This window comes from Leuresthes tenuis, unplaced genomic scaffold (genome assembly GCF_036924035.1).
Source record: "Leuresthes tenuis unplaced genomic scaffold, fLeuTen1.0.hap1 SCAF_23, whole genome shotgun sequence".
Taxonomy (NCBI): Eukaryota; Metazoa; Chordata; class Actinopteri; order Atheriniformes; family Atherinopsidae; genus Leuresthes; species Leuresthes tenuis.
In genome coordinates, this window is record NW_027325377.1 from 13,855,640 (window position 1) to 13,881,245 (window position 25,606).

The 25,606-nt window shown below is 40.8% G+C and overlaps 1 protein-coding gene across 20 annotated transcripts in view; it reads right to left on the minus strand.

The window, feature by feature from the left end:
- Positions 1-25,606, minus strand: part of celf2 (cugbp, Elav-like family member 2) — a 216,429-nt gene that overhangs the window by 40,306 nt on the left and 150,517 nt on the right. For all 20 annotated transcript variants that reach the window (XM_072377041.1, XM_072377040.1, XM_072377046.1 and 17 more), the window contains 2 exons: positions 8,736-8,784; positions 3,640-3,774 (listed from right to left, as the gene is read on the minus strand). In XM_072377041.1, the coding sequence (XP_072233142.1) occupies positions 3,640-3,774; positions 8,736-8,784 (184 nt within the window). The remainder of the gene's footprint in view (positions 1-3,639; positions 3,775-8,735; positions 8,785-25,606) is intronic.

Genomic DNA, 25,606 nt, shown 5'->3' on the forward strand with positions numbered 1-25,606 from the left:
CCCTGAGGCACATTTTTAAGAGCACCTTCTGCGAATCCATTACAAGAATTCAATAATTCAAACGCTTCTACTTGGTGTTGAGGCAACGCTTTCTCCCATTCAACTTACAGTTTGAGATGCTGCCACACTCTGGAGTCATGATCAAATTTCTTTATGTAGTCAAATTATTTGCCGTGACTTTGGAAAAACCTCCTGCTAAGTCACAGAATGACCGAATCAGACTTTGTGCTCCGCACTGACTGAGAGAAACCAGGGAGATTGGCTGACATTGCAAGGTTTTCTGGTGAGATATCAGCTTTGATCATAATTTGCTTGAAATTCTACTTTAGCTCGCTGGGCTTCAAACCTCAATTCTATTTGGATACATACTGACACGACTTTGAAGCACTGCAATAACAAAAGCTTGCATCTAATACCGTTTGCTCTTTTATCACGCATCATGTTCTAATCTAAAGCAAAGATCACTGGTTTTAAACTCCTCTAAAGGCCATGTTTTACATTTGAAAACATGCCTTATTTAATAAAATAAGAACAGTACTTCTTTCTTTGACATCCTGAACTGAATAATTTGTGATTTGGCTGTTTTTACCTCACTTACTTAACTGATTTTTGATAAATCTCAAAGATGAGAGGAAAAACACAGCTTAATCTCTGAAAAGATAAGACATGGTATTTATGAATTAATTCTATAAAACATAACCATTGCAACAAATCAGCAACTCATCTCCCGATTTGGACAGTGGGAATGAAAATGTGCTCGGCTTAAAAATAGATCTAAAAAGCTCGGCTTTGCTTACGGTGAAGCTAAAGTGGAGGGTGAAGGATGCAATTGGTGGTTAGAAGGTCAGAGGAGGAGAAAAGAAGGGTTGATCGGGGGGCCAAGGCTGAGAGAGCAAGAAGGGAGGGGAAAAAGAGAGAGAGGGAAAAGAGATATATAGAGCGAAAAGGAAGAAGCATGTATTCATAGTGGCCACAACAGCCTCGAGAAGTTGCTCCAGTTCATTTGCATTTACATCTGCACAGGCCTCTTTGAAGACCTTGAAAGACATCTTGAGTGTTTTCAAAGAAGCTGCTGGTTAAAACAGGATCTGATACAATGCACACAGAATACAACTACTGTATGAGTTACTCATCATTCAATTTTTGTTCCTGCTGTGCTACAGTCACTGTGTACAGTCACTGACTCATGTTATACAAATGTTGAGCTGCAGTTGGTGCCCAAACGCTTTTTGTAGGTTAATTGATGGAGCTGATGGAAAGGAAGTACGAATTAATTTCCTTCATTCCTCTGTCAGTCTTTGGTTTGTTTTTTTTGCTGCCTTATAGTTGTCACATTGATTTTGGTTATAGTAAACAGTCAAATTTATGCAAAAACTCAAACTACAAAATGTCCTACCCAGTCACCAGAGTAAAATGTTGGCGTTCTAGGTTTCTCTTAACCACTAATATGTGTAATCGCAACATTTCTCAGCACACTCGCAAGCAGGAGTTTTATCAACCAGCAATAAAGCACAACTTTGGAGGTTGGAGGGACGGAGGTGAATTAAGTCACTAAATCTTTGTGAAGGAGATGAGGATCTGAGTCCAATCAGTCAACCAGATTGTATTTGTATCGCACTTTTCATGTAAACGGAAAGTGGCAAACAAACAAAAAAATTGCTATAATTGATGATCTCCAATTTCCAGAGGATTCACAAATCCACACATAAAGCAGACCATGAAGAGTTTTACAGACTTATATAAGGCCCATCTCCAACATCTCCTTTAAACATATTGATGCTAATGAGGGCAAATTCAGGAATTTAAACTAAAGGTTTAAATTCTCAAAAGGTTACTATTTGATTTTTATGGTTTCTTCAGATGCTGAAAAAAAAATAATTGTGGACAGTTTCAAGTTTTACAGAAAAACCGTCCCAGTTTCAGAGAGCTCTATTATCAAATTTTTAGGGTTGGTTCATCCAAAGTGCAAACACTTCCATTTTCCCACTTAGCCATGCAATTATCTACATTTATCTGCCTGTGATATCTAATTGTTTGCACTGAGTTCTCCTGATTATCCACCGAGACGAAATCATACATTTCTTATTGTTACATTAGTCATAAAATTTGTTTAGAAATTATTTGAAATATTTTTAGCCACTAAGGTGGAATAATTTCTGTTCTATCCAAGGAGGCTCTGAAGTGAAAATGTCTGTGATATCCACTTACTTTAAATCTGAAATACTTGTCAATTTACAGTCTGAAACAATAACAAAAATCTATGACATAAAAATTCAGAATATAATCTGAAACAATGCTTCCGTTTGTATCTAATTGCGTATTTTTTATTACCTCAGAAATAACCATTTCCATCTATTTGTGCAGCAGGTCCTTCTAGACTGGGGAACAGTCATGTTTGCCTCGCCATTTTACATCGTTTGGAATATCTACCGCCACAAAAGGCATCTGATGAATTAGAGAGTTCTCTTCAGATGGCAATGAATAATTCAGATGCTGCTTTCTAAGGGGACTCATTTGAAAAATGCAGGAATATACTTATTAGGTAACCGCACGCATGTCCATTCTGTCAAAGAAACAAAATCATGAAAAGGTGAAGCAAATTTGGTATGAATAAAGGCAAAAAGAAGAATAAACAGCGGTGGGGCATTTTACATAGGGAGTCACTCGCGAAGAACAAAAGTTGCTTGTTTTCTTCTTCATGGGTTATTTACGCCTGTTGATATCGATGCAATTTGCTGCTAGATAGTGACTTGAAGGCATTTGAGATGGTTGCAATCTCCAACTTCATCATGAAATATCAGTAATTATTACGCACTATAACTTCAGAGAGAATATATTGGCCCTTCGGTTTATTTAGTGGAACTATTTCTACTTAGTTTTGCTTCGGAGGAGGCAGTTCTTGCTCCTGTTGCTTTAGCCATTTACTTCTTTTCAACTCCTAATTTAGCTTTATTTGGACACCAAAACAACACAGTTAGGTTCAGGAAAAGATCATGGTTTGGTTTAAGATTTATCCTTTTTTTAAGAAATACTAGATATTCCTCCCAGTGCAGTGAGGCTGGAGTGGCAGCTAGATTGTTTTGATTTGAAATGAGGTTGAGATTGTACATCCTTATAAAATAGTAACATTTTACCCTGGTGACTAGGCTGTAGTAACAGACGAGGAAGAGTACTTTTTCACTTTCACAACACACACTGAGCGGTCGTACAACATCCGGCTGCTAGCCGCAGCAAAAAGAGGACAGATTTAATTTGGGTGAACCACTTGACTATCATCCTCAGTTTACAGGTGCTCACTGATGCATTCAGACTCTGGGACGGAAAAAGGACAAAGTCACCTTTACCTCTCAGAGTCCGTCAGTGGATCGAGGTTGATTTAGAAAACTGTTTTTGAGCATCTGATTGTGTAGCAACTATTTTAAAGACACATGCACACTAAATGGTTAAAAGAGTAGTAGTAACATGATCAGTTTTGGGCCAGAGTCCCATTTCAACCAGCCAACTCCAGTCATGAGGTGAATATTTAACGTCCGAATCATGATGCAACAATGAACTGCAGCTGCTGGAGGCCGTTCAGGCGGGTAATATTGACATGAGGAGCATAAAGTCTGGATGGTAGTGAGTCAGAGCGACAGGTACCTCTGCTAAGCCCGTCGGGTCCTCGCAGAATCCGGCACTCCTCGATCTGTCCGAACGCAGAGAACATGACCCGGATGTCGTTCTCGTTGCACTTCTTCGACACCATGCCGATGAACAACTTCCTGTCTTCAACAGCTGCAACAAGAAGACAGAGCGAGTGTGAAAGAAAGACAATAGTTTTAAAGCCTAACCCGGAGCTGGTTTTTAGATGTGTTAAATCTATTTTGTCCAATCTGTGTCTGAATTCAGTTAAGAATTAACTGAAATAAGTTTCTTTTTGTTTTTTTGTTAAAGGACTAGTCCAGAATTTTGTCTTCATTCTACGCTGATGAGCTGCTGCATGAGTTTGTATTTAACATCCAGACAAGGGGAAATAAGAAAAAAAAAGAGAAAATAAAGCATAATTTCGGGTAAGTCTGTATGTTTTCACTTTCAGGTTGTCAATATATAGCTGAATTACTCTAAGGAGCTGCCAAGGGAAGCTTATAAAAGCAGAAGCTTGGATAATAACCATCAGAATTCAGTTCATTTTCCGTTGTCAGGACATAGTGTTAAAAAATAAATAAATGTAAGCCAGCCTCATCTTACTCTTTGATATTAGCATAGCCTTCTTAAAAGGGAAACTGAACAGGTGCAGAAATGTGGAGCTTTAACGTGGATTTCTAACTTTAAAGTGGAATTTCAAACTGGGAAAACTATTTAGTTTGCGTTACATTTGCTTTGACAAACAAGCAGTTTCACAATGTGGTAAAAATTCCTGAAACTGATGCTGTCGCGAGTGCACTCTGTGGTGGTGTGTTCTCAGATCTAAGTGGGGCGGAGCAGGCATCCAGGAAGTTCAGGCGGAGTCTGGCCTGCTCCCGTCTGCCCACCTGTTGTCCATCTGCCTCCATTACTGGCTGGCTTTTTAAGGATCAGCAGGAGTTCAAGTCTCCGCCAGATTGTCTCACAGTTACCATTGGTAATCAAAGCCGATCCTGAGTTTTTTCCCCGCATAGAATTACTCAAGATTTCTAACCTGCCTTTCTATTTCCAGTTTTTCTCCTTGAGGTGTTCCCCTTGCTGTGTGGACCTTCAGTCCCTGTAACCACCAGTGTGGAATTCTGCCTTAGAGTTTCTCTTTTGCTGCTGCCGCCTGCCCGCCGCGCCACTATCCCAGATCACTCCTTCTGGATCTCACTTGACTACCTGAACTGGATACCGCTACTTTTTACACACACGCCAACCACTACCGTAAATAAACTGTTTTTTGATCTTCCCAATCAGCCTTTCAATCTGCATTTGGGGTCTTTTGTGCGTACGGCCCTTTAAGGGCGTGACAGCTGCTGACCATTCCTGTAGCCAGTGAAATGCTGAAAATGTTTATTTAAAATAAGCAAAACCACAACTGAAGAACAAAACACATAAACACGGATAACCCGGCGACTTCCTCTGTGGAGTCGGTTTTGATTAGAAAATCTGTCATGTCAGCTACTTTGGGCTTTTATTAACAATGTTGCTGAGTTCAGATTATACTTGTGTTGCATCTGTGGATCAGAATTGTGCAACTACTTGTCGTCGTCTGATTAAAGCTTCAGTAATTCTGATCTTTTTGTGGATGCCCTTAAAGGCGTTTTACGCAGTCTGCCCCCTTAGCAACATTAACCACCAGCTGCTACTAATTTCGTCTTGTAATATCTCGTACAATAAGAAATTAAATGAGCCTTTATCTTAATCTTTTTACGTTAAACTTATGGTAAAATTGAACAATACTGGATTGAAAAGGATTGGTGGGAACAAAGAAAAGTGGAAAGAATAAATAGAAATGTGGAAAAATGAGACAAAAATATGTCAATCAAAAGAAACAGTCAAAGAACAACAAAGTTCTTGTGTTTCATCATGCCATCTGTGAGGCTCTGATCAATGTCTCATTATCACTTCAACACTGACTGCTTGCTGAGACTCTTGTCCTATCTCACTCCCCCTTCAACCTCTCCTCCTCTTCCTCCTCCCTTCTCCCTCGTGGATTCCTCCCTTTCTCCTTCGCTGACACAATCAGACCTTCTGCAGTGCAATCTCAAGGAATGAGAGCCGGCTGCAGGTAACGGTGAGAAACTCTCCGACGGGTTTTTTTTTCGGACGTGTGTGTGTGTGCGAAGTTCAGTTTGAATGAGGCTGAGACTGAAACAATGTCTGTGTGTGTTTACAAGTTTCCATCACATTCAATGTAATGCTAATCCAATTCATTTTTAATGAGGAAACTGTCAGCTCTTACCGCGAGGCGAAATAGATAAGCGGTCGGTTGCACTCTGGGAAATCAATAGCACACTTGTTTATTTTGCTGTTTGAATTGTTTGTGTGTTTAAAACACAAACTGTTGGGATACGCTGCCAAGATAAGTGCCGTTTCAAAGAGCCTTAACTCCTTTGTACACAGTGTGTGTGTGTACGCATCACTCCAGAGAATGATTACCACAAGTCCAACAGCAATGTAATTAATTTACTCTGTGTCGATAGAGAGGAAGGAAAGGAGATATCGTTACAATTGACTGTTTCTGTTTTTCGGACGAGGCGCACAGGCAGGCGGTCGGGTGATAAGACTCGTAAATCCGGCTCTGGGATGATCTGGAGTCAGCTTTGAGTTTGGGATAAATTGGAGCAGAGCTGGCTTCATGCTGAGTTTCAACACATGAAGAGAAACCAAAGTACGAATCACAAAGGCTCAAGGGAAAGACAAATATTATTATATCTGCCATACTGTACACCTCTCTGTCTTTTTTTTATTCTTCCATCTCCCCCACAGGCTAAACTAATAAACCTCTGAGCCGCCATTCGTCACTGTTAAAGAAATTTAACATTGGGTTTGTTAAAGGTCATTACTGTTAAATGGATGGATGTGCATCGTGCGGCCGACTCTATATTTCACGATTCCGGCTGTGAGTAGCGGCTTCTTTATCAAGTTCCACCATCCTTACCCTGACAGTTATGCCTTATAAAGTCACATTTCGCCATATTTCAGCGGAGCGGATGATGGCTTTTATAAGGATTACTCCCCTGCCCTCCTGAATACTGTCATTTTATTGCTGAGCACAGTGACACAGCAGAAGGCACTCCATTGTCAGTAGAAAGATGTATACCTCTGTGATATTACATTATGGCAAAACCTCTGCAGGACAGCTGGAAGTGTCTAAAGAAAAAGAAAACACCTTTAAATCTCCCTGATATCCTGCTATTGGATTAAAATATCCAGTGTATCCAGTCATGCTTTCGTAATATCCATTTTTATATTTTGCTCAATTACTTAGCTTCAAGGGTCATTTCATCCAAACAGCAGAAACTCACATTTTCCCACTTAGCCTTACAAATAATTTAACTTTAAATGTTCACTTATCTGCAAGTAATATCTGTATTTTTGCACAATAGCGTTAAAAAGTCCAAATTGAGGTCTCCTGATTATCCACCCAGAGTAATCATACATCTGTTCTTGTAAAAATGGATACGCTATTAAATTTGTGCAAATGTGACTCTAAATTTTTTGAATCACTAAAATGAAATGATTTCTGTGATATCTCAGCAGCAGCAGCAGGGGGCTCGGCAGTGCAGGATGGGGGAAAACACAAAGACGGTTTTAACAAGAGAACAGGTGGAGCCTGAACTGAAGTGACTGCGACTTGGGTTGTAGGTGGTAAATCCCCCTTCAAATGTTGAAGTGTCGCAGTGTGATGGCAGGTGCACCTCGCATGGCAACTGCAGTTGGTGTGTGACTGTTTGTGTGTGTGCAGATGAAGGAGGCATCCACGACTAAAGCACACAAAAAATTAGAAAACTGCTAAAGACTCCATTTAAAGCATCATTAAAAAATGAAATGCTTAACATCAAAGGAAAAAAAAAAAAAACCTTCTTACACACTTGACAAAATTAAAAGACAAAAATCACTGGACTTTTATATGCATGGGTCAAATTAGCTTTCACTCGTTTTTTTTGTGACATTAAAACACTGCAGAAACACATCCATTCCTAGTCCTGTCAAATTATGACAGCTGAAGCCAATAATGGAGACAGTATCTTTATACTTCAACATTTTATAGGAAACTTTGCATCTGCATGGGCAAGTGTTTCTAGTCTAAACTGCGCTGTGAAATCCACATGGAAAGGCAGCAATGGCAGCAGCATCCCTCTTCCAGCGCATAAAATGCCCCGTGTTGTATATACTTTTGCCATCTGTAAAGGTTTCCTGTCTGCCAATAAAGGCAAAAGGCTCCCATCGCACAACACTGCTTCGTGTTGGTCTTTCACTACAAGTACCTGAAGTGTCTGAACGGCCTCAAAAGTCAGTATCATATCAACTGTCAACTCATAACATTTTTAGCAAAGAAAGCAAAATGACAAGCTGGAAAGATGACAGTGAACTACTCATCACTAAGTCGTTTTTAGACATCACTACACAAATGTGCACAAGGCTGAGAGCCTCAACGTGGGCAGGGAAGTGATGAAGCATTTAGAAACAGTCTAACACATTCTTACAGTTTATGAATACAGAATAGTGGCAGAAACCCAGATGCTTCCTGGAGAGTATCCTGTCCAACTGGTTCCTTGTTAGAATGAAAAGGAATGGAAGAAGACACTTGGTATAGGAAATCAATTCAGAACTGGATCTGCAATATGTGGCTTGGAAATGGAGTGATCTTAGGATGGGGTGACTGTGTTTGTGTCAAATAGATGCATTAAGGTGTGTCTGTGTGTGTGTGTGTGAGGAAAGAGAAGAGTGCATACGGCATGTTCGTATGAATGAGCAGCCACAGGGGACGGACCGGTTCAGGACGAGGCTAAAATGATTCAACTTTCACTGACCTTCTTCAGAAGCGCCTTAATAATTTATTGCACGTATAAAAAAAATAAAATATATATACAAACACCAACACAGCCCTCTCTCTAACTCTCTCTCTTCTCCTTTACATGTCTCTGGTTCAATCTTTTCCCCCAGTAACAACCTGTCTGCCAGTCAAGAAGCAAGTAAACACATGGATGAGATAGCTATTACAAAGCAAATTCAAAAAGGCTACTGATGCATTTGTGGTTGATATTGATGTCTCTGTGCTTGCGTGTGGAGCCACTCACCATTAGATTTCTCACTGTCTGCAGGTTTCATCTGAATAGGGTGGTGCATCTGTGGAGACAAATCACAGACAAAAAGTATTGAGCATCACCTTTACACAGGCATAAACACCGTCAGACATAGGATGCTCCAGAATTTGTGAATTTAATCCGAATACGATTTTCCATATTAAAAAGCAAACCCCAAAAACAGTTCAGTGCAGACGGTGGCGGCGAGTCTAAAGTGGTTCGCTAAAGGAACCTACAAGAGCGTAAAACACAAGTGAAAGAAGAACAAGTGCACGTTTAAAAGCAGAAGCACGAAAAATAACTAAATCAACGTCAGGGACAGAGAGATAAAGACCCACAAAGAATAAGAGCAAAAAGCAAAATGGTAGACTGATAAGGATTCAAAAAAAGAAGAGGAGGAAGGAAGTCTCAGGTTAACATATTTGTACAGCTTAAAAATAACTACACAGTAGCAAACATCAAAACAAGGAAGGCAACAGGTTTCTTGCTGGAGAACAACTCAATTCGGTGATCACAAAAATTAGATCAAAATGACAGTACACATCATTCAACTGTTATAAAACTGGCCAGTTTTGGTGGATTTGTAGTTGTGGCTCTCTGAAACACGACTTAAGTACAGAACAATGAAAGCTATGGTAAAACAGACACTCAAACATCTTCATAATGTCTGGCTTGAATTAAACAAACTTCATCCAATACAACAGCTATTTGCCTGAATTTTCATCCGACTGCGTGTTTTCAGCGGTTTTCCCCGCACGTGAAAGCAGAAGATGCACAGGCAAAAAGTGGTTCTAATCGGATGAAGAAGAGCGATCCTGTTGATCATTCTGCTGCAGAGAGGAAGTTGTTAGTTACACCTGACTGAAAATCTGTGTGACACAGTCCAACGGCCCTATGCAAAACCGCTGTCTATAATAGCAGCATGTACTGAGTTGACTAAACTACCTTCATGTGTTACAAATATATGACATATGTACATGGCCCTTCATTGTCAAATGCAGAGGTTGCTTAAAGTTCAATACCACTGGCTCCAAAACACCTCCAGCTCCAAGTGACTTCCATTCAAGAGCGTCAACTGCTCTTATAATAATACTATATCAATAAATATTTCCTAGGAACTTGCTAGCATCACTTCTTTTAATTAATGAAAATATGAGATTAGTTCTACAAATAATTCGACACAAGGTCTCAGCAATTTTCCCATCAGATTTGAGTTTCACCCCCTAGCTCCAAACCATCCAGTCTCGCTGCATATGCCGACCCTTGGTCGGTTTATGGTTAATGCCTAACCATGATGCTTTCCTCACTTTGACCAAGAACCTTTAATGCACAATGAAGTGGAATAGTAGTAGAGCCAAATAAATCAAAGACCGAAACAGTAAAAAAAAAAACAACAAAGTGACAAGGTTTGATTTAAACACTATTCCCATGCTTGTTCATCTGTTCTCCTCTTACATCTTTATGCAATCCATCTTACTTGTCTGTGGAGATTCTTAGTCATTCTGGTCATAATTTACAAAGCCCTTTGAATGAAACGCAAAACGTGAAATTGCCTTCTATTGAAGCACTCAGGAGTCCATGTTACTTGCCAATAAGCCTGCAGTGTCGAATAATGTTTACTTGTGCAGTCAGAGCATCACTCATGGCCGCAGAAGGATATCTGGTCACTGCAGCTGCAGAGCAGTTCCCCGTGTGTTAGAAACTGAGGCAAAAGATTTTTGACCAACAAGCAGTGTGTGACAGGTTGGGAATAAGAATATGCTGCGCAACTGAATCCTTTTATTTATTTTTAAAAGTAAGGAAATCCACAATAATTCCATTGTGGATAATAATCGTTAGTGCAATAAGAAGCAAGATGATCAGAATTTTTATTTTTTTCCAAGCAGTATGCATGGAACAAAGAACCAAACAACCTAACTGCAGTACGGCAAAAATACCCAGAGGTCACGTTAATTTAAACAAAATCTTTTGTGCGAATTGGACCAGCCTGATCACAACAACCTTGAAAATGGCAGCCCGTGTCAGTTGTAGTCAAAAAGGATTTCATCCAGCCATCCTTTCTTAATAGCCACGTCATCCTGTGTAGGGTTGCCGAGGGCGAGAGCTCATAGGAGCCGGGAGATGTGTTACGTTCTGGATAGGTCGCCGGTCCTTCATCACTCACACTCACACTCACACCGATTGAGAATCAATAGCTAACCGAATGTGCACGTCTTTGGGAGGAACCCGGAGCAGCTGGAGGAATCCCTCAACACTTACAGAGAACCAGGAACCTCGATTGCACCTCCAAAAAAAATTGTGCTTCTACTCTACTCATCACCTTGGCTAGTACTTGCATGCTCACGGTTTCACTGCTAATTGCCAGACCCATGTTATTCTGATCCTTGTCAGTTCCCTGGTCTGTTTTACCTAACATGTCTTTCTTTACTGCTTGGCTTTATATTTTGGACAACCTGAAAATGCGGCACTTTCAGTTCGACAAATTAAATCGTCTTTTGATGAACACCAGTCTGACCCCTGCAAGTGTTTGCACATTGGGTTCTTATCGAACGCCACACACCACTCTGACACTAAGGCTGGGCGTGTGTAAACTGATTGAGACTATTCAAATGTGAAGCTGCCTTTAACAGCAGCAAAGTCAAAGCACCGATGTATGAATGCCACAAAAATCCAGAGAATTGTTCTTTTCACTTCCCACATCACTGGTACTCATCTCTCAAGTTAATTGGCAATTCACTACTGAAAAGAAAATCATCAAACTAAACATCTATAATGTCTCTTTTTCAGAGCTTAAGGAAAAGCTACACATTACTGGCTAACCCTGCAAGCAGCATATTACAAAATAAGCTAGCAGCTTCAAGTGCATTACTGCAAAGGAAACGCAGTGTGCTTTGTAGTACAAAGTGCATACAGTCAGTGTGGTCTGCCTTATTCTGATGCATTCTGAAAGCAATGTATGTAATCAACATCTTGAGTTCTTTGCATTTTTCTTTCCTTATTCTGACACATGATATCAAGATACAGATTGCCTGCTTATAGCAGGTGTAAACAGGGTCTAATGCCAGCATTTTTTAGATCTCCTTTATCGGTTTGATGTGCCCGAAGAAGCAGTTTAATGGAGCTGAATGATAGGTGTGTTTTTTCAGGTGGTGGGTCCTCTTTTATGGAAAACAGGAAAACACTACCCAGATGAGAAGGCTTTGTCACCTCTCTCACCCTCCTCCGAACTCTCCCCTTCTGTCCCTTTTTATTCTCCCCCATCTCTCTTTCCTTTACGGGAGATTATGCGGCTGTTTGATCTGCGGAGAGACGTATGACAGTGATTCACCAAATCTAGCCCGGTATCAATCACACTCAGAGTCAAATACCAACCGTGAGTGAGTGTTTCTGTAGGGATGTGTGTGTCCATAGGAGTGTGTATGTGCCCTGTCTCACCCATTACGCCCCTGGGCTCAGTCACGCTGTGACAGAGGGCTTTGATCTTCCAATTCTATCACACACCTTTATCCCAACTCCCCCCTCTTGCTCTCTTCCTTATCATTCTCACTCTGTTTTTTTTTTTCCTTCTCACAGGCCTGTCCCAAATGCGCACACACACATCCATGCGTGCACAGACACACACCTAATCCATTGATTAGTTCCAAAAGCTGCCTGATGGGGGCAGTCAGCGGTGGAGGAAGATGAAACAAAGAGGGATAGGGAAAGAACAAAGCAAAGTAAGAGAAATGAACTGAAAGATATGACAAAGACAAGATCATCCACCAATAAAAGAGGAATAAAATAAAATGAGAAAAGTTAAGATAGAAAAAGGAAATAGAGTCAGAAACACTGGACAGACAGAAATGTTTAGCAGCGCTTTAGGCTGGAGTCTCAGTACAGTATCACTAACAAAAGGACAGATGCAGGGACATGGATGAGGCTTGTGAGTGTGCATGTTTGTGTGCGTGGTGTGGGTTGAAGCCACTTCAAAAGGAGGAAAGTCATGTCAAAGCAAACCTAGAAGTCGCATCAAGTCAGTTTTCGTTAATCCATTTCAAAGTCTGTCCTCCAAAGGCAAAAACAAAAACGCAACAACAAAAGGCATGACAGTGCCTTCCGTGCTGCCGTCATTCACTCCTGAAAAACACTGCCAAAAGCTGCCACGCAAACACACACAAATACACCCACACGTACACCCAAGCAGCACACATGTTTGCAGCACAGGTACTAAATCTATGTCTGGCTTTCAGGCGTCTCCTCCTCAGGTCTGTCTACCCAGAAGGCCCGGCGGGCGGCGGTGCTGTCGACATGTTTGATCTTGGCAAGCTCCCGCCGAGACCAACAAAGCAAGACTCTCCTCCGCTATCCCACAATTCCACAGTGCCGTTTCTTCTTGCCTGGCAGGCCCAGAGCCGCAGTCTGCCATTCATTATGTGCTCAGCAGGAGGCCTTTAAAATTAGTAAGCCCTCACAGCCCACAGACACATAAAAAGCACCAAAAGGGGGACCCAAAAACTACGTTCAACTGTAAGTTCTGACTTGCACTCAGCAGTGGGCAGCAAATCTACTTCCCGTTTACCTGTTACATCCTATGTGACAATTCCTCCCCAAAAAACCTCTTTCCGAACTGAGACACGAGTCCGTTTCTTTAACTGAAGGAGTTTTCATAAGCCTCTCTAAGCCACTGCATGACAATTAATCTCAACATGATTTACAAAATGGGAATAATGAGCTGAACACTTTACGGGGCAGAATTGAAAATGATTTCCTGATGCGCGATTATGACAGAGTAAAAGTTGCTCTGAGCTTTAAGGGGCTTGTTGTCTGCTTCTATTGCATCTGCAGTGCACTCGAGGTAAAGTGTCACCATTTGTTTTAATCATTTTTAGAGCACTTGAACCGCCTTATTGCAAACCGGATACTGCACTTCTGACTGACAGTCACACAGAGCGCTGCTGTAAAATACATGTTAAATGCAAACCTTTGAAAATCGATTAAGATTTCATTTACATATTAATGTGCAACCTCAAAGTCCCCACTCACACTGGTAATAATGAGCTGCTGAGCCCCCACATTGGTACTGCTTAAGAACTACATGGCTGAGAATAGCAGCTTCACTACAATTACTGTAAAGCAATGTGTTATTATTGGCATGCTATAAATAGCCCCATTTATCTGGTTTAGTAGTTATTGGACTACTGCCATTCTACTTGGGGACCAGAATCTGTAACAACTTTTTGGTCATTTACTCAAATAATTCAAAATCTCTTAATGAATCTCTATAAGTTTAGCATTTGTCATTTGACAGTTATTCAACATACTTTATAATTAATTTTTCTTTTTACATTTACGTTGCTTTAACATTGCTACAGTCATTTTATTCTCACTAATAGCCTTTAATCGTCCTAATGATCAGTGACATGGAAATTAAATCACATTTTTAGGAGGAGAAGAAGAAAGTGACAATGAAAACTGCAAAACTTGTCGCGTCACCATCAAAGATTTACAGATATATATATATATATATCCCTTAACTATACACATACACACACACATACATATATATATATATATATATATATATATATATTGGGGTTGAACAAGATTAACTAATCCAATCACCTAAAGATATTTCTGTCAGTGAAAACTGGATGATTGAAACCATACGGTCTACATTACACCAGTGGGATCAAAATGTAGTGGGCAGCCAGGATGAATTTTATGACCTTCCAGTTATAGGACAGCCTCTTTAATCACCCTCTGTTTCCTGGCTGAGGCGAGGTGTCTATCTGTCGGGCTTGCTGATGAAATGTCACCCACCAGCCCCCTCCTCTCCTTCCCTTTCAGCCTTTTTATCTTAACATCCTCATCATGTACAAAAAGTCCCAGCAACCTGGCCTGAGTTTAGGCTGCTGTCCCACCCCCAGGCTGACTGTCGAGTAGTTCCTCAGAGTGCAGCCAGTGCAGGAAAGTCTACACTTCGTAAATGTTAACTGCTGCTCCAGGGTTAACGTTATCCCCTGTCGCCTCTTCTTGCCGGTCGGCGTCTTCATGCAATGCAATGGTGCTTAAAAGGTCAGAGGTTGACTCGTCCTGGAGCCAGAGGACTAACTCGAAGGCTCATGTTGGGAATAGCATGAGTGTGTGCTGAGTAAGAAAAGAGTGTGCCACCGTGCCCGTGTGCACTCTTTGCCAGCAGTTGGCACCTTCAAAGCAACGGCCAAGTTCATAAGACCAGAGTGTGTCTGCCAAAATCTGAACTGAGGAGTGCCAACACTGTATGGTAACCAACTCCATACTCTTTTGATTCATGTTTGTGTCCTGCATACACATTCTGCCACACACAGAAGGTGGCCACACACTCTTTCCCCTCCCTCCATGCTGAAGGTGTGACGGTGAGCTGCTGGGTCAAAGTCAGACAGATGGCCCTCACAGTTGGGATTCAATATCTGTGACCGAGACCATATGACTGACCACACACACACACACACACACTCAAACCCACACGCAGACGGAGACACACCTCGAAGTGTGTCTCAGGAAAAAAGCACCCACGTAGGCGTAAAAGCCCACGTATGACCTCGAGACAGTGATCATCAGCACTGATGGAACAACCCTCAGAAACATTTTTAGAAGAAACTCACTGAAACTTTTGTATTGCAGTCAATAAAGAACCAATTTTTGTTCCTCAATGATTTCTTCTTGCTCGACGACAAAACAAACAAACATCAAAATATCCATTTAAAACGCACTTTGTTGCATTTGTAGTCTACTACTTATTTATGCAAATCAGCACATATGCAATTCATCATGTGCATATTTAAACATGGAATTTCAGCAAACACGGAGAAACAAAAATAATTGTAAGCAATCAGCTGGAGAGGATTCAAGGTGAAATTAATCAGTTAAAAACTCCTATCAGAAAATACTTTTCAAATGCAAATTGATGTAATATTACCATGGATGTCTCAAAAAGCTACTGTTTTTTCTCTCATATTCTGAACCACAAATAACACGAGTCCTTTTCAGTTTTGAGTCCTCCAAAGAGTCCTACAAAGTACAAATCTATCATTTTGTTGTCAGGAGGGAGAAAATAAGACTTGAGGAGAGGATTTTTAGAATATTGAAGAATTAAAAGAAACTTTTATTTAATAAGTTACAACCAGAGTCTGGTTGTAAATTACTCGTCTGTTTTTGTTGTTTTCATCTGCAGTGCATGTTTTTAAGGAAACCGTACTGTGCCTTCACTCGTGAGCCACGTTGAGTACTTATTTCTGCTTCCTCACAACGAGAAATCAGGGGTTTCTGCTTTTGATGAATTCTAAATTATAATAATAATAATATCCTCTCTGCATGTGTGCGTTTGTGCGTCTGCCTGGATTAAAGTGTGCGGCTGTCATTTGCAGTGATCAAAGCTTCAAAGAGATCCAAATGTGATGTTAAACCAAATTTGTTTGGAGAGACTTGATTTTACGCTGCATTTCGGTGGCTTTTGGACCAGACTTCTTTGGCGGTGCAGTTTTTCTATGGATTATGGATCTAGCATAATCTAATCTATCCTCTTAAAGTGCGTCCAGTAGTTTTTCAAAAGTTTTACATCCCATGAAAACATTGGCCTAAAAAAAACGTGTGCCTCGGAAATCTCTTGTGTTGTTTGACTCTTAAGCTGAGAATGGGGAAAACAACAAAGCTTATTTTCAGAATCTTGATTAAATATTGGCAAAAAGGCTAAAACCAAACCATTTTGGCACAAATACACCTTTTTGAGGATCCACTTCTGTGATAGTCTGCTGGTTTTATGACGCACCATCAGACACACCATTAAAACCATTGACAAGTAAAGTGAGGAACACTGCCCTGTCAATTTCTGCCGGGAAAACTTGCATTTTGGCATTTTCTCATATGGCAACAGGACTCCCCTTGCAGGACAGAAGTGAACTCTGCTGTAATCTATGAGCTCTTCCTAAGCAGCTTCAGTAAAGAGTTGTTCATCTGGCCTCCTGAATCCTATGATATGTGGTTCCAGTATTGTCAACAGGGTAGCAAACTGGACTGCTGAAATGCTAAAAGCTACATCTGGAAATGATCAGGATGCTCTTTCCTCAAAGGGTGAAACGCTCTGCTCTTGTCATCAGCTTGGGCGGATGCAGTCTTTACCGTCTCTTTTTCTCGCCGTGAAGAGGTGAATGGACCTCAACATGGACTCCCAACTGCTTAACAGCTCAATTTTAAGAGGAAAGCTCTTGACAGCAAACATGCCCCTTTAATGAGTAACTATTGGTCTTTACCAAATGCTTCCGAAGTGACAGTAAAACTTTATTTTACACTCCCTTTTTTCCTGTGATCTATCGCTTTAATTCTGCATCAAAAAGATACAAACAGAAAACTAAACTTTCTTTATCACACACAAAACTACACTCCTGACAACACTGTCAAACATCTTCAAACAGACAAAGTGTGACTTTAGAGCTTATTCTCCTTTCAGTAAACAAACAAGTATAAATCAAATTGTCCTTTACAATATCCCCTCATCTTGGCAGTACAGTTAGCCCACATTATCCCCACTTCATTTAGCTCAGTAAACAATTAACCCAGCGCGAGAGTGAGGAGAGTGATTGAGGGATTTGGCATTAGCTATGCTGCATCTCCTCTCCACACTAACTACTCTAAATGTTTAACATAGTTAGCTTGCGTCTCGCCCCCCCATCTTCTCCCCCACAAATCAATATGCTTAAACGCTGCCACCAACTTGCAGGGAAAAGATGGGTCAGGGAAGTTAATTTGAAACAAGCGATTAATATTTCTTTTGTTAAATAAGAGCACACACACAAACTCTGGGGTTGGGCGCATCGATGAGGTTTGCCTTCCTTCAGCTCTGTTTGCGATAGCATTTGGGTTTCACGACAGCAATTACAGCCTTTAATTGAATTGATTTCGATAATGAGCCTCTGTAATGACACTGCTGTGGGAGTGTGTATGTGTGTGTGTGTATCTATACGAGTATGGTGTTTGCAATGAATGAGCCACTGTTGTTTCTTTATGGGCTTAAAAGATCTGAGGAGGCAAGCAGGATTTACAGATGAGGACACACACACACACACACACTTAAAACACCGGAGAGTGCTGCGCTAATAGCTGCCCACTGGTCAGCTGTTTCCGCTCAGCCTTTTTGTAAACCACTTGTCCGAGGTCTAACCTTTCAGCTTGTTGCATAATGTCCTCCAGGCTATAACGCATCAATGTTTGATGACCCACGGCTTACTACATGGTAAATTTAATATCCTACACCGCTTTATTTCCGCTGTTTAGGACTTAACACCACCTGCAACTGCTTTCCATATCGACGGGCACTTACGGCAGTCAGGTTTCATGGGAGCTCATGTGCAATACTGTCAGTTAACAAAATCTTCAAAGGAACTGAAGAGTAAATCAACTGCTATATAGTGGTGTGAGTCGCCTTTTCTCTTCTTACTGCTGTTGGCTTGTCTGCTTCTTAAGTGCTGAGAGGAGAGAGCTATTGTGATGGTGCAGCGATATGTGTAATAGGCTTGCACCTGAACAAACAACGCACATTGACTGACAAGCTGTGGACATGCAACATTCCTCCCCTCACTGCAATACTACTTACTTAACACACACTTCAAACACACAGGAGGCAGCTGATAAAAAACAGCTGATACTGGCCCTCTCTACATCTTACTAGCATCGTCGCTGCTATGGATTGGTGAATTTGCTTTGATTCCATTCAGAAGTTATTACTACATTAATCAGACAATATTTCATTTTCAAAGGGAACATCTGTACTTTTGTGAAAAACTTTTGTGAAATAAATGTTAAAATCCCATGTAATGTTGTAGAATTTTGTGAAAGTTTGATTTTGAAGCCATGAACCGCAAGCTGACTGGGTGTTTTGAAATAGGAGACAGTTATACATTTAGTAATAGTCACATCCACTATAGTAATATACAGTAAACAGTTTGACAGGATACAATCAGTGTTCATGCATGCAGTACAGGTTGTACAGTTATGAGTCCCTCCATTTTTTCGCAATTCCGTGATTGCGAAAATTTACACAAATTCCCTCATTTTCTTACGCCAATGCATACTTGTGACTTTATTGCAAATCTTCTGCAAAAATGGAAAAAATTTTGAGTTTAAGTGACTGCCAACTCCCACCTGCAGGTGGCAGTGTTTATTACTTGTACTACACTGCTGCTTCAGCCTTATTTGATGTCAAGATATACGAAACGTCACATTTACCGTCATACATAAGTGCAAAGGACCGAGCAAAGCAGTATCCCTCTGTTCTCTATGAGACTGGAGGAAAACTATTTTGCACACCTTGCAATAAGGTACTTGACCACTGAAGGAACTCTACAATTGACTACCATTTACAAGGAATCAAACATCAACATGCCGAGGCAAACGACAGTAACTGAATCACAAAATGAAAAATTTAAAGCTGTTCAGGACATGGGTTATGTCAGTGTCTGCTGATATCAAACTATTTAAGTTCTTTAAAGAATAAAAATGTCCAAGTGTTTAATGCGGTTTAATGAGGAAAAAATATTGCAAAATTCCTTGCAAATATTTCTAAAATGGAACCACAAAAATCTGTGATTTTGATTGCAAAAAAAATAAAAAAAAATAAATAAATAATCCCAAAATCCTGGAGGGACTGAGTTCTATAAAACACAAACAAAAGTTACTGTAATTAAAGAATCTCAAACTTGGCTTGACTGCAGAGGAATGCGCCATTCAATGTATCTGGGAGGCTGAGCATGTCATTTTCTACCTCGAGCAAAAAAATGAACACAAATTGCTCTTATTTACTGTGAAATTTGCTTATTCAAATCAATTCAAAGATTCGCATTGTTATTTTTATGGTCTGAGACTGTAAACTCCAAGTTTCCCTATCGATCACAGCATGATAAGGGGAGGTTTTTCAAGGACAGACCGCTGTCAGTCAGAGAAACACAGCATGTGATTTTGGACAACTTTCAATTTACTTTCAATGGATTTTCATTGTATAATGCTTGTAAGTGCTTGTCAGAAGTATCCCCAACACAACTGTGGAACTCTCTGTAAATTATGGAAGGTATTAGAGTTTGCATTTCGGAGCTGTCTTGAGAAAGGCCTTGGTGACCAAAACATCAACCCTTATCTTTTCTTTTCTTATCTTTAAAAAAAAAAACAATGTAAGAAAAAACAATGTAAATCAATGCAAGAGTGAAAAATGCGCGGAGCAATTATTCATTTTCTTTTAGCGTATACACCCTCATCCCAAACGCTGTATTAGAAAAATATCCCGTACAGCAAAGAAAGAAGAAATAAAGCAGAATGCAGAAGGGTCATGAGACAAGCTCGAAAGGATTACTTTGTAATGACTCCATTGGTTATTTGCATTTAGAAATGTTCTGCTTTGTATGCCTTAAAAGGAAGCCAACTTATATTTTACGATCACATACTTTTGTTTGTAAATTATAATGACACATAGAGCCAATATGAATGGCTGATTTTACAGGTCATATGTTAAGGGAAGGTGATGGTTAGCAGTATTGCCTCCACCTCTTCCAGTGACACTGAATTCGATTAAGTTGGTGGATGTTGAATGAGGGCTCTACTTTTTTATTTTCCAGTTTAAATGGAGGTTTAATACAGAAAGCACCTACTGGTGGTCAAAACATAATTTAGGCATCACCAAATTCAAATTCATACCACAAATTCTGACGCAGCATCCTGCCTCAGTTTACTCTGATCATATAAATCACTTCTTGGAAAGTCATCTGATGGTAAAGCTGCCAGCGGGAAAGTTGAGCAAGAGAGTCAATGAATATTTAAAACAGGCAGATTGGGCATTAAATATATTTGCCTTTCAAATAAGTTTGGTAAAACAGGAGGCTTGTTTACAACCTGTCTGCATGACGGACGGCTTGGCCTCCTCTCCTTTAGGACACCACATATAAGTAATAAAGTTAGTAAGAAAAATGTTCCCATAACTGATGCACAAAATAACAAACAACACATTTTACACTAGCTACTTAGTGCCTGGAAAATGCTTATTCGAACACTTAAAAGAAAATACATCCATGACCATACAGACGTGTTTTATGACATAAACACAGCTAAGCTTTCGGGATGGGAGGAAATAACATGAGCTAGTGAGTAATCTTCTATTGTTGCAGAAAGAAACAAAAAAAAGTTGAAAAAATAGTAAAGTTACCTTAACAAAGCACATAGATGGGACTTTATGGAGCCTTTTTCAAAATGTATGGGGTAATTAGGAAGATAAACTATCATTATTATATGATTCTTTTCCTATAGCTGTTTAAAATGTTTCAATTTGATTGTTGCATGTTGAAAGATGTTGACAAAGGGGCTCATTGCTCATCTGAACAAATTGTGTGCCATTCTTAAATCAGTTTGAACTTCAATTTTGGTATAAGAAGAGACCAACCTAGTAAACACTCAGGGCCGCACTGGGAAAGCAGTCTCCCATCATTTAAAAGCAAGCGCACAAGACGCCTTCAAAGACTCGAGCAGTCGGGCTCTTAAGACCACAGGGGCTTCTGCATGAAAGAATACGATTTCTCACATCATTGAAAACGATAATGCACATTATCGCTTACAGTCGGAGCTTCTTTTTGGAGCTCTGTCCAACAACTTGAAATAATAAATGACTGATTAAATTACTCACGTATTTGGATTGTAAATTGCCGCTTTTAAACCTTAACCTCGCTTGAGATCCCGCTTACTTTGATGAGAGTCTTTGATGTGCCTTTGGCTGTGCGAATACACAGAACCTTGGGCCTGCATTCTGGCAACGGAGCGTTGCTAATTATCTCAGCAGCAGAAAGGTAAGGGAAGTGGGGACCTGTGTGTGTGGTCTCGGTGTGATGGTAGCTTTTAATGAGCCCCATGCTTCTTATCAAGCTTGGCGCTCAACAAACGCTCTGATCCACCCACGTGAAGGATGGGACTTGAGTGATCGCATCTGATGCCCCCCCATTCTCCATGACCACCCCACCCCCAACATCCTACCCAACACCCTAATCAACCTTCCCCTCTTTCCACCCATCCCCTCCCCTCTGTCTTACTGTCAGAATGAAATATCCTTGAGAGAGACTGTAAATCAAAGTGCTTTTCATCCTTTTTCACAAAGAAAGAGAAAGACTGGGAGGAAAAAAAGAAAAAGATGGAGGGAGAGATTCCACAGGACGAAAGTGAGAAAAAGAATGTTGAGAGGGCACGAGACAAAAACAAGGATAAAAGACTGAACTTCTCTGAGCTGGAGGGCGCACTCCAGAGGACATGTCCTAGATTAACTCTCAGCCCTCCCTTCCATCCTTCCATCTCTGCATCCCTGCCACCCTCCTCCCTCCAACCCAGCTTCAGAGGGGAAACAAGCGACCCTGGGGCCTTCAATGGGCATCATTGGTTGGGTGAGCGGTTGGAGTGGGGACATGGGGCATTTAGACATCTGTCAGCCACTAATGAAAGAGTTCAATTTAGCGGAAAATCTAAAACAACATTGTCTGACAGGCAGGCTGACAGGCTTTAACTCGCCATGCGTTGTTGTCGTTGTGTGTGTTCATCCCAGCATGCGTGTTGAAGTGGATCGGGTGGGGGGTGAAGAAAAAAAAGAAAAAAAAAAGGTAAATGGAAAAAAGTGCAATGCAATAAACCCAGCCATTGCTTTGGTATATTTTTGTGTGCACATAAAAGTGCAGAATGTGTTAGTACCATGCAGGAGTGTGAATCAGTCCATGCAGCAGGGGTTGGTACTTATGGCTTTAAAACGCTCCGGGGGTGCAGGGCATGTTTTCAACGATAGATGGGTTATAGTAGGGGTTGTGTGTGTGTGTGTGTGTGAGTGGATGAAAAGAAACATATTTAGACCTCAGTAGTGCTATTAGAGTTGAATAGATGAACACATGGCTCTCCAGGCAACATGTGTACACACAGACAGACACACACTTTGTCTCCACCCCCCTCGAGGTTCATTAGCATGTCATTAAAAAACAACTTCAGTGAGAGCTGTTGTTCTTTGAGAAACAGTCTTGCCTATCTGTCTTCACTGAAAAGACACTATGCCAGTGTGTAAGCCATGCAAAAAGCTCATTATTTTTGTTTTTTTAACTTTTTATAGATTAATCCACCGGCTGAATAAGGTGCTGCGCTGCCTAGCGACAATGCTATTACTGGGCGGGAATCATCAAACTGAAGGCGGTTTTATTGACCCTGAAAGCAAGAGTGTTTAGATTCATGATGGTCAGCAATTGCACTGTCTGAAAGATGACGACGTTCTATGTGTGCATGACTGCATGCGGCATCATTTTCAAAATATACCAGTTTTTGAGAATTGATTGCAGTGCCTTTCTGTGAACTACAACATTCAGTTCAAATTTGTAAACTGACAAGATGCATTTTTTTTTACTATTTACAGGGAATTCACAGGAGAAAAACTGGCCTCCTCCGGCAAGACCACTGCCTGATCTTTCACATTTTAAGCTTTAAGCTTTTTAAGTTTTCTGGCACTAAATCAAAACACGCTAGCATGTATGTATTTCTAGTGTGTCGCGTAAGGTCGGCGGACGTCTTCTAAAAGTGCACATCATCTACTGCGAAACCTTGCAGTGTAAAATAACATCAGGGGAGGGTGAGCTGAAGCTCCACATCAGCAGCTGATTAACATAAATACCTTGTTGAGCAAACACAAGGCTAATTATCACATCCTCACACATGCTGATTGCATCACATAGCTAATTCTTAACCTATACTGAACCTATAGTTACACGCATGCCGGTTGCTAAACTGACACCTGATTAAGTGATGTGTTTTACAGCCAACTTAGTTCCAGTTGGTTGCAGTTATGATGTGCCTCTTTCTTTTCTCCTCCATAACTGTCACGTGATCCTCCTCGTGGATTTGTGCACATGGACTGAATCAGTTTTGTTTGCCTGCTTTTGAACTCTGACCCCTCATGATATATCATGGAATACGCCGACGCTGTAAAACTGCTGGTATACTGCCTCTCCTTGCATCCACTGCTTCCTCAACTTCTCCCTGTTCTACTTAAGACGAGATAAATGGGTGTAACGGGGGATCATCGTTGAATTCCTCTTAACTGAATCCAGCACGCTTGATTTTAAAAGTGTAGTCTCTTATTTTGGGAATTCCTGCGAAGAAACAGGTGGACAGACACATGAAGCAACCACAAGTAATTGGTTACTTAAAGGGGAACGCTGGTATTTTTAAACCTAGACCTTATTTCTGGCATGAAGTACGTTTATCTACTCACCGAGAACAGTTTGGCAAAAGTTGGCGTCCTCCGGGAGCTATTTAGATAACTCATATCTCTATATAACAGAGTGAACAGGGCAGGGATGATGCAGCCTCTAAATAAGGCATTATCTGTCTTTATTTCACCAATACTTTAAGAAGAATGAATGAACGAACGCGTACCATTGCTCTGTTAGCTCATAGCTACTGTTATGTGGCTACTTGCAGCTATAGGAGAGCTAACGGAGGGAATTTTGATCACATATGCAAACGTTTAAGTATACGAGCTGTGTCAGATGGCCGACAAATCTTGAGGCGAGACGGCTGAAGACTGATTAAGATATGTGGAGAGCCTGAGAGCTGGCAGACAAAGCAACAAGCTTTTTTTTAAACCTCTGTTGTCTCACCTGGACAGAAAGCCTAAACCTCGAGGCTTTGCTCTCTTCTCTACGGCCCTCTGAGAGCTGAACAGAGAGAGCATCTTTACGCCCCCTTCACTTATTGCTCTCCTTAGAAAAACTGCAGCCACTCAACTGTTCCTGCCCTAAGCCAACATGGCTGCTGCTCAGCGCTGCCAATACCAGTGCCCTTTTCTGCAATTTGGGCAGCATCCAGCTTTCCACTCTGATTGCATCTCTCCGTGTTAGGGCCTTCGGTTTGGAAGGAGAGATGGAGCGAGGGAGGGGAAGAGTGCCAATACAAACATTGTTCCGCTGGCTTTTTACAAGCCACGAGAGTGGGGAAGTTAATAAGCAGGTATTGGTTTTTAACGCCGGCCTGTTTATTGCTTTGCCCTCAAGCGTGCAGGAGTGCTCCACTCCACCTTTTTCCTGTCCATCTACACATCACCTTTGCTAACCTCCAGCTCATTTTTTCATTCCGTCTCTGCTCTCCTTTTGTTTTCACGTGTCGCGATCAGCAATTAATTTACCATCATCATCATCTGTTTTTTTTTTTTTTCCCCAGTCCCTCCCTGCACATTTACAGCTTTAAACTGAGATGAAGCCAGTACAAAAACAAGAAATTATAAACAAACCCTGTGCAACCCAGTCAATTCTCTGTCATTATGTCACAGTTGATTGAGTGTTTTGCTTGTATTTGTTTGAGACTGAACTGTATCCACCACTCCTCTTCATGCGCTTGTATATTTGATTCAAAACCATATCCGTCAGTCAATATGGGGCAATTGGATATCAGCCAGTGCATGTTTTCCAACTCTTGACATGATGAATGCAATGTAGGTTTAATTACTTACATATTGTGCTGTTGTTCAGTGTCATGTGGCTCTCAGAGGCTTTCTTTTGCCATGGACAAATTTAGGTTTACTGGAGACTAAAATCTGGGCTTCTGAGCAACCTTTGAAACCTCATATCTGCAGCTTTGGAATTTATAGATTATAGATTTTTAGAAGCAGAAACAAGTGCTTTGTGGCATTGCTTTGGCCTGGGGTTTCTGTTCTGGCTACAAAAGCCTCAGGGTGGGGTTTAATAATCCTTTTTTTTTTTTTTGCTTGATAAGTTTCTTAATTGACTGAATTGACGTGGAAGTATCTAACGAAGGGAGCTTCAATGTCTTTTTTCCTCTGCTTTTGCACTGGACACAGT